General features: G+C 43.9%; 1 protein-coding gene across 1 annotated transcript; it reads right to left on the bottom strand.

Moving 5' to 3' along the window:
* Window positions 1–668: 668 nt before the first annotated feature.
* APOLD1 (apolipoprotein L domain containing 1) lies at window positions 669–8766 on the bottom strand. Its single transcript, XM_055570666.1, has 2 exons — window positions 8469–8766; window positions 669–6775 (listed from the first exon to the last, which is right to left on the bottom strand). The coding sequence occupies exon 2, from the start codon at window positions 6770–6772 to the stop codon at window positions 6032–6034; it is 741 nt and encodes a 246-aa protein (XP_055426641.1). The 5' UTR covers window positions 6773–6775; window positions 8469–8766; the 3' UTR covers window positions 669–6031.
* Between the last annotated feature and the right edge of the window lie 7505 nt (window positions 8767–16271).

The following is a 16271-nucleotide window of genomic DNA, read 5'->3' as shown; positions in this document are numbered from 1 at the left end:
TTAAACTCCCGTCTCTTATGTCTCCTACATTGGCAGGGGGGTTCTTTACCACTAGCGCCACCTGGGAAGCCAAGTAACAAGGTCAGTTTTACTAAATGTCCCCATGTCAACCAGGAAAACTGGGAAAAGAAATCTGGGCCCTAAAAGAAAGATTTTAGATATCACTACCCATCTCCAATTCCATTTACACCAAAAGTTTCTCCCAATTACAGCTGTTTTGTTTAATTTAGCAACTGGATCCACACAAGTGCTGGCACAAGTCCTGTTATGGGTGCCCTGTACACTTGGGAGGCAGAAGCCTTGGCCGTGACTCACTGCTAAAGTTCTGGTGAAAATCAGGTTGCAGACCTGCCTGCACTCCCACCCCGTGGGGTTACGTTGGAAACGTTAATATAAATGGGAGTAAACATCACTCATTGCCGGTGAGCTTCATATGGACAAGCTTTACCTGTGCAGGCAGGACCATGTGGCAGGGCCTGCTCTCCACCACCCTGTGCTAATGCCAGTCAGAGTCTGAGGATGCTGAAGGTCCCTAATATTCATTTCTGGGCCCTGAGGGCTTCATCAGCACACTTCCCCCTCTCCTAGCAACTTGTTGTTTGCTAAGAGATTATTTCCATATTTTAGGACTCACTCTTTGTCCTAGTCGGAACCACAGCAGGGTTTACTTTCCCACTTAGGAGTTTGCCAGGAGCAAAAAGTAACAACATCCCAACCCCCTGTCAACTCAACAAGGAAAGATTTACTGCAGTTAACTAAAAGGATACTTGTTATGACAGGAATACCATATGCTTTAGCAAAGATAGAATCCAAGCTTATGGCTGGCCTTTGCAAACAGCCAGGATCCAACCTGCCAACACAGCCCTCTTTTGTTTGTTGTTGTTGCACAGTCATTAACAGTGCAACATCCGGACCCAGGGGTGTTTCCAAGGTGGGGCTTCAGGTTGGCACTCAGATAATGAGATTACCTCCAGCAATAGTTCTCAACAGACTGCAGCAACCACTATAGGCTCGTTGTTTGGACTGTTGGCCTCTTCAACCAATGTCCATCCTCCTTTTCGTTAATTACACAGAAACCTAGGTGTTTGGGGAACAGTTAGTTCTTAGCTAAAAGTACTATATTTCCCAGCCTGCTTTGCACAATTAAAATTAGTGACTTGCCAGGTGAAGAAACTTCTGGGAAAGTTTTGCCATCCTGATGTAGAGGCTGTCTCTTGTCCTTGCTCTCTACCCCTCTCTCCTGTTTGGGTTTTCTGAAGCTTGATGTGCCTGTGAGAGCTGGACTGCAAGGAAAGCAGAGTGCCAAAGAATTAATGCCTCCTAACTGTGGTGTCTAGTCAAGGCTATGGTTTTTCCTGTGGTCATGTATGGATGTGAGAGTTGGACTGTGAAGAAGGCTGAGCACCGAAGAATTGATGCTTTTGAACTGTGGTGTTGGAGAAGACTCTTGAGAGTCCCTTGGACTACAAGGAGATCCAACCAGTCCATTCTGAAGGAGATCAGCCCTGGGATTTCTTTGGAAGGAATGATGCTAAAGCTGAAACTCCAGTACTTTGGCCACCTCATGTGAAGAGTTGACTCATTGGAAAAGACTCTGATGCTGGGAGGGATTGGGGGCAGGAGGAGAAGGGGATGACAGAGGATGAGATGGCTGGATGGCATCACTGACCCGATGGACGTGAGTCTGGGTGAACTCCGGGAGTTGGTGATGGACAGGGAGGACTGGCATGCTGCGATTCATGGGGTCACAAAGAGTCGGACACGCATGAGCAACTGGACTGAACTGAACTGAACTGTGGTGCTGGAGAAAACACCTAAGAGTCCCTTGGACAGCAAGGAGATCAAACCAGTCAATCTTAACAGAAATCAACCCTGAATATTCACTGGAAGGACTGATGCTGAAGCTCCAGTATTTTGGTCATCGGATGTGAACAGATGACTCATTGGAAAAGTCCCTGATGCTGGGCAAGATTGAGGGCAGAAGGGGAAAGACGGTGTCAGAGGATGAGATGTCTGGATGGCATCACCGATGCCATGGATATGAACTTGGGCAAACTTCGGGAGGTGGTGAGGGACGGGGAGGCCTGGCATGCTGCAGTCCATGGGGTCGCAAAGAGTCAGACACGACTAGGAGACTGAACAACAAGCATTCTTTTCAATTACTTCTCAGGTTGTAGTTATGTTCAAAGGTTTGAAACTGCTGGAAGTCTTATTTTTAGATAAGAGAATTCCTGTACATGAATTGATTAATCTTTAAAAATTGATTTATACAGTTTGATGCTGAATATTCTAAGTAAAAATGATTAAACCTCTACCTTTCCTCAAAGTTACTAATTTATACACAGGCAAACATGAGATTAGGTAACTAATTAGAGGAATATCAAGAAGTTTGAGTAAATCAACTCTACTTCAATAAAATAAAAAGATTAAAAATCATAAAAATTTTTTTGAAAAGAAAGAGAAATGGGCAATTTATTTCAATACAGGGAGAGGACTGATTTTGCTACAGTGGGGAAAAAAATTAGGAGGTTACAAACTGCTGAATTTAAATGTATCCCATTTCTCTCTGCACAATATCTTTATCTCAGTGTCTCCATTCCTTCTACTTGCACTTTATACCAAGGCATCGACTGTGTAATATATCAAGTTGACAAACTGCTTGACATATCTAGGGTGGCTTCTACATCACTTTTCTCTTTTTCCTCCCAGTAAATACTTTGGACACTGACATTTGCCACATTGGAAATGACAGGCACCTGAGGACAAACGCATCAAAGTGATTAGGATCAGAATGTCTGTTAAGGATTATTTTTTTTAATAGAGTAGAATGTAGTTTTATTGAATTCTTGAGATGCAGAACCAAAAGAAACTCCTTTCTTGTGAAAGAAAATAATCCAAACGATTGTAAACCCCGGAAACCAACAGAAGCACTTAAACCTTCAATATGAACGTGTTTATTTTTCCAACTCGGATATTGTTCTGAAGTACACTTGTAATCTAAATACCCCTTTCTCTCCTTCCCTTTACAACATACCATTTCAGTCTGTTTGTTTACAGAACGATGGCCTTAAGGAAAAAGCCTTATTCACATTCCCACAAAAGAAATAAATAAAATACTTGTCTCTAGGATCCATTTAACTAAACTTGACTTAAATCCTGGTAGAGGCTCCCATCTCTATAACAGACACAAAAGAGGATGAATGATCTTTCACTATCAAAACAAACTCCTAAATAGAGCTAAAGTTTATTAAATTATTCAAATACATTTACTATGCTCCTATAATGTGCAAAGTACTGTTCCAAAGTAGACACCCTTCCTTAGATGTACAGTGGGCCACTAAAATAATAATTTCAGGAGCTTAAGACACTGGTACAGTCAAAATACCCTAATGATATGAAATGGTCTCTGTTGCTGCTGCTTCCAAAAGTGCCCGGTTTATTTCTAAGGAACAGCTCAGGCATTTGGAAGAATAATTCAAACTTAAGCTTTAATACAAGATGGAGTTAGGTAGTGATTGTACCTTCAAACATAATATAACAATATGAAGTACATTCTGGTGATCTAAAATGCTAGCATCTGTGCAAGGTAACCTAAGAAATTTGACACCATTTTTTTTTTAAGGTACCAATTTCAAAATAAATCAAGATACAAATCAATTGCCATTTTAGGAAAAATAAAAATATAGACACGCCAACTCCTCTCCCAGCACTGAAATTACACTTCCTCAGAAACACTGCCATCATTGGTAAGCATGGGGGATCAACTGGGTAAATTTAAACACATTAGATAATTACATAATTCGACCTAGCTTGGGTATATGTGTGATCCCAAAGACTTTTCAACATATTTTTCAGCAATACAGTGGTAGCAATAGAAATTGAAGAAATTGGAAGTATTTTCTTAGAGACAGCTTACAGATTTCTTACAGGTTCTAAAGTGAAAATATAACACATCACCATCATAACACAAGCTACTTTGTTGCTCCTAAGACCCAACTTCGCAGGACATCAGGCTTCCTAGTGTTTCCTTCATATGCCTCTACTTGGGTTTTCTTTCCCCTGAACTAAATAGGGAGGGCCTTTCAGGTCAAGTGTTATCTGCTGGCCAGTTACCTTCAGGATAGATATGCTTACATCATTTCTATATTGACGAGTCAAGCCTCCATTTATGAGGCTTAAATTTAGCTCCTGGTCTCTTTATTCAGTACTTCCCTCATATACTTACAACAAGAACAGCAACCAAAACAAAAAAAAATCCAAGAGAAAAAAAGAACTACCCTCATTTACTTAAAAGGATCATTCAAAACACTAGGGAAAAAATTTCCCTCTGAAGGAGACTTATTTAAGGAACACAATACTGTTTACAGCTCATGGCCCACCTTAGAAAGGCAAACTCAGCTAAGTCTCCTGAAAAGAATCTCAGTAGTCTCCCATTTGGAAACTTGCTATTCCTATTATTTTCTAATGTGGTTAAATAAAATTAAATGTTAATAATAAACAGTAATTAAATAATAAACTTAAAATAAATAATAATTAAAAAACATGGTCTGGAGGTTTTTAGAAAAGGTAATAAAGGTCAATTTTCATTAAATTCACATTCCTTTCTGTACCAATTTCTACAATGAGCAGGCAACACTGCCCTCTAACGGGCTGATTCTGTTACATCTCTTAGTTCAACTGGTGGGAAATTGCTCCAGGAAGCATTGAAACAACGGCCCCCACGCACATTCTTTCTTCTACTTCTGGGACACAGCCTGTCCTTGACCGTCTGTGAATGACACTAAAGACGGAGCAGCCCCTAGAGAGGCTATAGACTTAGAGAACGCTCATCAGGGGATTACAAACTAACACCCATTGCAATGGCGTTCAAACTTCAGCAGGCATCAAATTACCCCCAAGGGCTTGTTTAAACACAGCTTGCTGAGCCCCACCTGTGTTGCTGACTCCTTAAGTCTAGAGCTGAGTCCAAGAATTGGCCTTTCTGAGAAGGCGGGGCCTGGTGGGCTGCCGTCTATGGAGTCGCACACAGTCGGACACGACTGAAGCGACTTAGCGGCAGCAGCACCAAGTTCCTAGGTGATGCTACAAGCCCAGAGACCACTCTTTACCACCCAGACACTGTGCTTGGCTTTATCTTACTCAATACTTCCCAGTAAGGTGGGGTTTTTGCATCCATTTTACAGACTAGGAAGCCAAGTTTCACACAGAATAAACCCAGGACTAACTCAAAAGCCATTGCTCCCTTCTCTACAGTATGAAGTCAGTATACGAAGCTATTAACCATTTCCCCTTCCTTCAATTTCTTCCGCAAGGGGGCGGGACTTAGGTGACGGTTTAGTGGATTTCCCCTCTCAGAGCACCTTGGAGGTCTGGCTATGAAGTCAGCTAGGAAGGTCCACTCCATCCCCAGGTTGGATCTGTGAGCAGGGCACTTTGAGAGAGGAGGGGGCGCATATCAGCGGGAGGCGCCTCCCTTGGGTCCTGAACCCTCCTACACAGTTCAGACAGAGTCTGATTAGCTCTAGATTCTGGAGTTCTTCGTACTCAGAAACTCTGCCAGAGAGGTTTTAAAGCTAGTGTCTCTTCTCACGGGTGTTTCTGAGGACCTCAAAGCCTAGTGGGGCTCGAAGAGGACCCAGAGGGTGGGAGTGTCTGCACCGCTCTCCAGCCTCGGCTCAAATCACCCGCCAAGGCAGGGCCAGGCACGTGGCAACAACTTTAAATCAGGAGTGCCCAAGGAAGGGTGTGAAGACTGAACGGTTATGATAAAATATAAAATACTTTTCAGGTCATATATCCCACCAGGATCAGGCAGGTAGAAGTCCCTAGCACTCAGCCCCTGGCAGGATGTCAGTGATGGGTAAAGAGGAGTTGGGAGAACACACCCCCACCCCCCATCCTCGAATAGTTTTTCTCATCCTTTGCATTCAGCTCCTAGCCCAACTTCGTGTTTTCCTGAGGGAGATACAAATATGGAGCATCCCATGGGGATGATTTTCTGGCTTCGGTCATTAGATGGGAAAAGATGTTTTCAGAAAAACTGCCCCGTGGGCCGGTCAGCTGAGATCTTGAGGTCGTGGTCGCGGCTGCTCTTCGTGTAGAGCTGGACTCTGAACTCCAGCTGCTCGCTCAGCTCGTCCAGAGCCCGGGTGCAGGACTCCAGGCTCTCGGCCAGTTTCTGAATCTTGGCCTTTAGCACGGCCTGGCTAACCCTGGTGGCCCCCTCGGCCCGCCTGGGGACGAGGAAGCCGCGGGAGCCAAAGAAGACGATGAAGTACACCGAGTTGTACAGCGCGATGGAGGCGTTCCTCCCGCACTGCAGCAGCTGGCGGTCTCCGCCGCCCTGCCCGCGGCAGAAGAAGTCGAGGCAGCTCAGCATCTCGCGCATCTGGTCCTGGCAGGTGGCCGCGATCTCCTGCACGCGCCGCAGCTCCCGGGAGTTGCAGAAGATCAGGGAGAGGTCGGACGTGATGGTGACGGCCCCGCCGGCGGTGGCCACCCCTAGCCCCACGGCCGAGGCCAGCAGCGAGACCCCCAGGGTGACGGGGCTGAGCGAGAGTCCCACGATGGCGGCCACAGCGCCCGCCGCGCTCAGCGAGCTGCCGGCCACGTTGGCCGCCAGGGAGCGCCGGCGTAGGCGCTCTAGGCGCCGGGCCACCTCGCGCAGACGCAGTAGCTGGCCGTGCAGCCGGCCGCGGCGGTCCAGCAGCAGCCCCTGGAAGCGTCGCAGAGCATCCGCGCCCTGCAGCTCCCGGGCCGCCGGCCTCTCCATGTCCTGCGGGGATGAGACACGCGGTTAGCCCGAAGTCGAGCGCAACAGCTACGGCCACCCAAGGGGAAAAGGATCATTTTCCAGTGAGTCATATGTCAGGTTCTCAAAGACCCGTTCTGTCATCTGGGACGAGTCCTCCACTTCCCAGGACCTTAAATCCGAGTAAGCCAATAGGAATAATGCTCTCGTCCACTTTTCTCCCAGGGAATGCCAAGGATTGATTTTTTTTAAAAATCTGTTAAATAAGGGAGTGTTGGAGAAGAAATGGCAACCTACTCCAGTATTCTTGCCTAGAGAATCCTATGGACAGAGGAGCCTGGTGGGCTGCTGTCCATAGGGTCACATAGAGTTGGACACGACTGAAGCGACTTAGCATGCATGCATGCATGCATTGAAAAAGGAAATGGAAACCCACTCCAGTATTCTTGCCTGGAGAATCCCAGGGACAGAGGAGCCTAGTGGGCTGCCATCTATGGGGTCGCACAGAGTCCCACATGGCTGAAGCGACTTAGCAGAAGCAGCAGCAGCTATTAATATTATAAGTCTACTGCAATACTGAAGGGCTTCCCAGGTGACTAACTGGTAAAGAATCAGCCTGCCAATGCAGAAGATGCAAGTTCGATCCCTGGGTGGGGAAGATCTCCTGGAGAAGGAAAGGGCTACCCACTCCAGTATTCTTGCCTGCAGAATTCTATGGATGGAGGAGCCTGGCAGGCTACAATCCATGGGATCAGAAAGAGCCACCCAGGATTGAACAGGCACGGAATACTGAGCCCTCATCTCTGAAAGATGACATGTGGCAAGCAGTAGGTTGTACCCCTTTACAAAGCCCTTTCCTTACAAGAAGACTAAGATCTTAAGAGTTTTGCAATAGTTTTTTCCCCTCTCTGATGAGTGAAAAAGACAAATCACGAAAAATTCAAAAAGCATCTATCAAATGTAAGAAACTAATTTTTCTAAGTTAGATGCTCACCTGAAGCAACTCTTCTGCTTGTTATTTTTCCCAGCTCTTATCTTAGAATCACTATTTCTTTTAACTAGAGCTCATCAGGTCTTCAGAAATCTCACTCTTTGATACATGCTTAATTAGAAGTAAATTACACTAGCACCAGTATGTCCCTTTATGATGAAAGCTCCCTTTAAAAATGAGTAACAAGTGAACAGAATTGTAAAAGGGGCCACAATTTTTGTTGAACAGCTCACTGAGGGCTACCCGTACCGAGCTGAACAGAAGCCAATTGAAGATGACTAACAGAGAAAACTGTACATCCTGAGTAAAAGTACATCCTTTCCAGTTGCCAAAGATTTCTCCCTTCATAGGCATTGTACTTTTCATTATTAGGAACTTCTCAAAAGTGACAAAGTGATAGAAATCCATCATTTCACTACTGTGAGATATCAGAACAGAAATCATTTTTCTCATGTGGAAGGTGAGGAAATTGAAAGACAAGTTCTACCTGCAGCTGATACTTCACAGAGCCCAGTGTAGAATCTTGGTCTCTAGACGCCTAGATCTTAATTTTATAGCATGCCTCCATAATTGTACCCACCACTGACAAACTGCCAGATAAAAACACCTCTTAGCAAAAACGAGGCAAAGTTACTCCAAATATATTACGGACCAAGGATACAACCCCAGTATTACCAGTCCAGTGGCTATTTTTTCAGATAGCATCCCTCTGGTCTCCCCACTTACCACTCACTTCTGGCTATCTCCAGGAAAGAAGAATCTGAGGCTGTTTCTGGATGAGCAAGCTTTATAGTTCCAGAGAGCCAATGACGGCCCTGGGAAAGCCTTGTCTTATTCTGAGAATTTGCCGTTTCCTGTCCTGGCCCCTGCTGCCTTCATCCAGAAGGATATGACATGGTGGAAAATGACCCGCCAGCCTCGCAGCACATCCCGTATTTAGGAAATGAACATTGTGTGTTCGCTTTCCCCCAAACGCAGGAAAAGAACCACAGGCTCTTCCCCAACTTGAAACAACTGCTGTCATTGTCCCGCGGGCATACTCTGCCTTCCCTTTCCTGAAAATAGCTAATGACGTTATCTGAGAGGACATAAAACGCACCCCAGGCTGACCAATTATAGTGTTTCTTGGGAGGCCACCAGTACACAACCACTTTTTAAAAAGAAAAAGGGAAGAGACTCTTATTATCTGAACGAGCCACTCAGTCCACTCCCGTATTTTTTTAAAAAAGCATCGTGAATCTGAGCCTTTGAAACACGTGATTCAGTAGGCGCGCAACAACCAGAATGCAAAGCCACGCCCACAGGAAGTGCTGCGTGCAGTTTTGAGCATCTCCAGCTGCAGAGAAGCTCTTGGAGGTCTCAGAAAGGGCACACCTCGGGCCAAATGCGTCAGAAAAATCAGTGGGGTCAGGCTGCACGAGGAGCTAATTATACACTTTGAATAGCAGCGGGGATTCTGTTTCCTGGGTTTTCATGGGAAGCAACCACTGTAGCCCAGCCAATAGTTATATGAGTGCATTCTACCCCCACAGAGTGAAGCACCGGCTGAAGGGCAATATTCTGGATCATTCAGGAGAGGAAAACAAGGATAGCGTCTGTGAATGCTTTCTGGGACATTCAGATAGGTGTTGGCCATTCAGCCAGGAAGACTCCTGCCACAGGTTCCCAGATACGAATTATTGTCTGAATTCTCTGGTTTGTCTGGAAAGCCTTAGCAACCATATCTTTCTTGAACACAAGTCCCCCACCTTTATAAGTAGACATGGTATTGAGGAACACAACCCAGTTTTTTGCTACTCACAATCATGGGCCTTTTGAACTTGCTTTTTCTGAATCTGACCCATGTCCAAAAATTCTGGTTACAGCTCCTCAAAGGATAAACATAACCCTCAGTCAGACACTTTCAGTGCCTGCCTGTGCTTTTGAGGTAAGAGGTGGGAAGATGTCTTCCACTGAACCCATAGACATAGTCATTTCCAAATGGAATGTGAAGCAGGGTGAATTGGGCAGGCGGGCAGGCGGTGGTAGAGTAGGCAGGGAGTGAGACAATGTACCCTGATTCTTCAATTCCCATTTGCTCCTCCAGCTTCTCTGGATATTTTCTTGTGTTTGGGGTTTTGTTGTTGTTTAGTCACTGAGTGGTATCTGTAGCATGCCAGGCTCCTCTGTCCATGGGATTCTCAGGCAAGATTACTGGAGTGGGTTGCCATTTCCTTTCCCAGGGGATCTTCCTGACCCAGGGATCGAACCCTCGTCTCCTGCATTGGCAGGCAGGTTCTTTACCACTGAGCCACCAGGGAAGCCGTGTTTGGGGTTTCAGTTCAGTTCAGTCGCTCAGTCGTGTCTGACTCTTTGCGACCCCATGAATCGCAGCACCCCAGGCCTCCCTTTCCATCACCAACTCCCGGAGTTCACTCAGACTCACATCCATCGAGTCGGTGATGCCATCCAGCCATCTCATCCTCTGTCATCCCCTTCTCCTCCTCCCCCCAATCCCTCCCAGCATCAGAGTCTTTTCCAATGAGTCAACTCTTCGCATGAGGTGGCCAAAGTACTGGAGTTTCAGCTTTAGCATCATTCCTTCCAAAGAACACCCAGGGCTGATCTCCTTCAGAATGGACTGGTTGGATCTCCTTGCAGTCCAAGGGACTCTCAAGAGTCTTCTCCAACACCACAGTTCAAAAGCATCAATTTGGGGTTTAGATGAACACAAATAAATATTTCATGAATGGGTGAATGTTGCTGGGATACAGAGAGGATCGTCATCTTCAGAGCATCAATAATCATAGTACAGAAGCAGCATGTAGAGGAGAAGGTCCAGGAGAATGGGCAGTACTGACCTCAGCCAATATCCAAGAATTCGTTTTTCTCTATTATAAATCCGTTTTCTTTGGGTTTTGTTTTTTTTTTTTTAATGGAAATAAAAGAATTCATTCATTTGACAGTTTGGGTTTGTTGTTTTACCGCCTATAAAAATCTGGTACTTCACATTATTTCTAAAAATGGACACATGAACATAATACTTTTGGCTCAGTATTTATTTACTTTCATATATTTAAGCACAATAAGAAATTTGAGGAATAATTGAAGGTATTTTGATCAAAAGTATTATTGAGGCGGTTCCCCCAACATCTTGGGGACTGCACCCTCAAACTTCTTTTTTAACCTGTTTTCTGGGCACCTGTAACCCATCACCCCAGACACGTTACATTGAAAATGGTGGCTGACCTTCAGATTACACGTGCAACCAGGGCTGTGAACCACTTCTGTAGAGGCTGTGAGTTCTCTGGCCACTGGTTACATGGCAGCAGAAACAGTATGGCTAGTAGACAGCAGTTTGTGAATCAGGTGTTTACACAGTTAAGTTATTAACAACTCATGAGTCTGGGGCCCCCAGCTAAAATTATCACATTTTAAAAATAAAGTGATAACTATGTTCTGGGCCTCCCAGGGTTCTAGAAAGGTCTGGGCCACCTCTATTTTTTTAAGGATCTCAGTGAATTTTTTTTTAAAGAAGAAATTTTATAAACGAGAAGGTCCTATTGTATAGCACAGAAAATTATATTCAGTATACTATGAGAAACCAAAATGAAACAGAATATTTTTTAAAAGAATGTATATATAGGGCTGGCCCAAAACGTTCCTTCGGGTTTTTCCATAATATCTTACGGAAAAACTCAAACGAACTTTTTGGCCAACCCAGTCTATGTATAACTGAATCACTTTTTGCTGTAGAGCAGAAATTTTTTAAATTAATTTTTATTGGAGTCTAGTTGGTTTATAATGTTGTGTTTGTTTCTGCTGTACAGGAAAGTAAATCAGTTATGCATAGACATGTATCCACTGTTTTTTAGATTCTTTCCATATAGAGCATTACAGAGTATTGAGTAGAGTTTCCTGTGCTATAGAGTAGGTCCTTATTAGTTATCTATTTTATATATAGTAGTGTGTATATGTTAGTCCCAGTCTCCCAATTTATCCCCTCTTCTTTCCCCTCTTGGTAACCATAAGTTTGTTTTCTATATCTGTGACTCTATTTCTGTTTTTGTAAATAAGTTCATTTGTACCCTTTTTTTTAGATTCCACATACAAACAGTACCTATGATATTTCTCTATCTTACTTCACTCAGTATGACAGGCCATCCATGTGGCTGCAGCAGAAATGAACATAACACTGTAAATCAGCTATACTTCAATCAAAATAAAATCAATAAAAAGAAATTTTAAAATGAGATATAAAAATGTGTGGTTTATTTCTTTTATTTGCCATATGACAGATCTTACAAATCACTATTTCTCTATTCATAAGATAATCACTGATGTATAAAATAGTACATTACACTGGCAGTGTGACACAAATTTAGGGAGCTCACACTTGGTGCTCTGTGACAACCTAGAGGGGTGGTGGGATGGGGTGGAAAGTTCAAGAGGGAGGGGACATGTGTATACCTATGGTTGATTCATGCTGATGTATGGCAGAAACAAACACAATATTGCAAGCAATTATCCTCCAATTAAAAATAAATAAATTTTTTTTAAATTTAATATTTATTTATTTGGCTGTGCTGAGTCTTAGTTGCAACACAAGGGATCTTCAGTCTTCACTGTGGCATGCAGGACCTAGTTACCTGACCAGGGATCTAATCCAGGCCCCCTGCATTGGGAACATGGAGTCTTACCCCTGGACCACCAAAGAAGTCCCCAGTGATGACTTTTTTTCTTTTAGCCTTTCTTGATGTATCAGTGACTGTGCATAGAACCCTTTTCGGAGACGATATCAAAAGTATAAAATAGAGACAATTTGTGAATGTGAGATTTAGGCCAAAGGTTTTTCAGACTTTCCTTTGTACTAGGTCCTAATGTGTTCAGTTCAGTTCAGTCGCTCAGTCATGTCTGACTCCTTGTGACCCCATGAATCGCAGCACGCCAGGCCTCCCTGTCCATCACCAACTCCCGGAGTTCACTCAAACTCACGACCATTGAATCAATGATGCCATCCAGCCATCTCATCCTCTGTTGTCCCCTTCTCCTCCTCCCCCCAATCCCTCCCAGCATCAGAATCTTTTCCAATGAGTCAACTCTTCGCATGAGGTGGCCAAAGTACTGGAGTTTCAGCTTTAGCATCATTCCTTCCAATGAACACCCAGGGCTGATCTCCTTCAGAATGGACTGGTTGGATCTCCTTGTAGTCCAAGGTACAGTTATCCAAATAAACAAAAGTAAGTTAAAATAATACCACCACTGCGTGAGGATCTTTGCCCACTTTTTTTTTCTTTTTTTTTTTTTTTTGGTAAATTGCATGAGCATGTAAGTGCTATAGCACATAATTAGACTCAAATCACTTGCTGAATGTGAAGTATTTTGTTCTCTTAAAGAAGTGTCATTATTTTCATAATAATTTGACGAGAATTATGGTCCAGTGGTTAAGAATCTGCCTTGCAACGCAGGGGACACAGGTTCAATCCCTGGTCGAGGAACTAAGATTCCATGTGCCTCAGAGCAACTAAGCCATGCCACAATTAGAGAGTCTGTGTGGGCAACGAAAGATACTGAAAGATCCTGCTGGACATAATGAAGATCCTGAGTGCAGCAATTAAGACCTACACAGCCAAAAAAAATGTTTAACTTTTTTTAATTAATAAAATAGATATCTATGTTGCAGGAGATCTAAACTATTAATGCCAGAAACTTATGGAATTACACAGGAAAGAAAGTATTGAGCTCTAGCCATTTTCAATTTCTCCAGACTAGCCTCTGATCATTAATGTACACACACATCCTTAACCATTCGTGTTTAAACACTGGCCTGTGTTCTTCTCTCTACTTAACGTTCCTGCAGATACACACTTCTCCATGTTGACATAGTCCTCACCTCTGTCATTTTTAATAGCTCTGTTATAATCCCATTGTTTGCTTAGTCATTTCCCTATTAGACACTTGGATTGCCTCCAGTTTTTTTCACTAGTTTAACTAGAGTTACCGGGAACATCTGTGTAAATTTTCCCCCTTGGGATCATTTCTTTGGGGAGTATTCACAAACAGGAAAATACCAAGTAAAAGAGAATGAACATTTTCGTGGTTTTTGTTGCATGTTGTTGTATTGCTTTCCAAAAAACCAATTTATTGATATAATGCAATAAGCTTTGTAAGAATTCCAGCTGCAGGCTATGAGACTACTCAAAGACTACTTAATTTGTTTGGTTTATTTCAGCTCCACAAACATGTATCAAATACCTGGGTGTGTCAGACACCACGCTAGATTCTGAGAATAAAAAGCTGAGTAAGATACCATGTCTGCCATCCAGAATGAAGACAATCCACTGGAGAGAAAAATACAGAAGAGATCATTTCAATACTATGTGGAAAGTGCCAGAGGTGTGTGCACCAAAGAAGCACAGAGTCCTATGAAGCACTAGTTACGACTTTCTAGAAGCACTGCTATTGAGCTGAAACTTGAGAGTGAAACAGAAGTGGTTATTTGCACAGAAGTTAGGAGGGAGAGGAGAGCAAGCTAAGGGAACAGAACGGACAAAGGTGTGGTATGGCATTTAGGATGCTTTAGGCAGTTTTCTCGGAGAAGGCAATGGCACCCCACTCCAGTATTCTTGCCTGGAAAATCCCATGGACGGAGGAGCCTGGTAGGCTGCAGTCCATGAGGTCGCTAAGAGTCAGACACGACTGAGCGACTTCACTTTCTCTTTTCACTTTCATGTATTGGAGAAGGAAATGGCAACCCACTCCAGTGTTCTTGCCTGGAGAATCCCAGGGACGGGGGAGCCTGGTGGGCTGCCGTCTATGGGGTCGCACAGAGTCGGACACGACTGAAGTGACTTAGCATTGCATAGCATAGGCACTTTTCTATGGCTGAGCATAAAGTGGATGCTGTGGGTGTCCAGGAATGAGGCTGAAGGGATACAAAGGAGGCAAGTCACCTGAAATTTATTTATTTTGGGGGGAATCAAACCATTTTATTGAGGGGTTTCAGGGGAGTGTTAAAAGGCTGGGAAGACAATGAGATCTGACATCTGTCTGCTGGCCAGGACCTCCCCAGCTTCACAGCCGCTGAAAGTGGAATTTGTTACAGTGCATGGTGGGAGTTGGGGCTTCCCTGGTGACTCAGATGGTAAAGAATCTGCCTGCAATGCAAGAGACCCAGGGTTCAATCCCTGGGTTGGGAAGATCCCCTGGGAGAAGGGAATGGCAACCCACTCCAGTATTCTTGCCTGGAGAATTCCATGGACAGAGGGGCCTGACAAGCAATGCAGTTCATGGGGTTGCAAAGAGTTGGACACAACTGAGCGACTAACACTTTCACTTTTAAGATGAGAGTTAAGCTCATTTTTTTCCAGATTAATCCCTTTTAAAATAGTAATATGTTTTTCTTTTTTAAAATTTTTTTAAATTTTTAAAAATTAATTAATTTATTTTACTTTACAATATTGTATTGGTTTTGCCATACATTGACTTGAATCCACCACTGGTGTACATGTGTTCCCCATCCTGAACCCCTCTCCCACCTCCCTCCCCATCCCATCCCTCTGGGTCACCCCAGTGCACCAGCCCCGAGCACCCTGTATCATGCATTGAACCTGGACTGGCAATTCGTTTCACATATGATAATTTACATGTTTCAATGCCATTCTCCCATCCTGCCCTTGCCCTCTCCCACAGAGTCTAAAAGACTGTTCAATACCTCTGTGTCTCTTTTGCTGTCTCGCATACAGGGTTATCGTTACCATCTTTCTAAATTCCATATATATGCGTTAGTATACTGTATTGGTGTTTTTCTTTCTGGCTTATTTCACTCTGTATAATAGGCTCCAGCTTCATCCACCTCATTAGAACTGATTCAAATGTATTCTTTTTAATGGCTGAGTAATATTCCATATTACACAGGAATACACAGGAATACATTCCTGTGTATATGTACCACAGCTTTCTTATCCATTCATCTGCTGATGGACATCTAGGTTGCTTCCAAGTCCTGGCTACTATAAACAGTGCTGCAATGAACATCGGGGTACACATGTCTCTTTCAATTCTGGTTTCCTCGGTGTGTGTGCCCAGCAGTGGGATTGCTGGGTCATATGGCAGTTCTATTTCCAATTTTTTAAGGAAATCTCCACACTGTTCTCAGAGAAGGCAATGGCAACCCACTCCAGTGTTCTTGCCTGGAGAATCCCAGGGATGGTGGAGCCTGGTGGGCTGCCATCTATGGGGTCGCACAGAGTCGGACACAATTGAAGCGACTTAGCAGCAGCAGCAGCAGCAGCCACACTGTTCTCCATAGTGGCTGTATTAGTTTGCATTCCCACCAACAGTGTTAGAGGGTTCCCTTTTCTCCACACCCTCTCCAGCATTTATTGCTTGTAGACTTTTGGATAGCAGCCATTCTTATTGGCGTGAAATGGTACCTCATTGTGGTTTTGATTTGCATTTCTCTGATAATGAGTGATGTTGAGCATCTTTTCATGTGTTTGTTAGCCGGTAATATGCTTTTCTATAGATGAGTTATTGCTGTCTTTGTCT

The sequence above is a fragment of the Bubalus kerabau genome, chromosome 1, assembly GCF_029407905.1.
Source record: "Bubalus kerabau isolate K-KA32 ecotype Philippines breed swamp buffalo chromosome 1, PCC_UOA_SB_1v2, whole genome shotgun sequence".
In the NCBI taxonomy this organism is placed as follows: domain Eukaryota; kingdom Metazoa; phylum Chordata; class Mammalia; order Artiodactyla; family Bovidae; genus Bubalus; species Bubalus kerabau.
This window is presented reverse-complemented; position numbering and strand designations above follow the sequence as displayed.

What these genes read in the sequence shown, in the direction of transcription:
- APOLD1 (XM_055570666.1), bottom strand. Translation starts at nt 6,772, where the DNA reads ATGGAGAGGCCGGCGGCCCGGGAGCTGCAGGGCGCGGATGCTCTGCGA.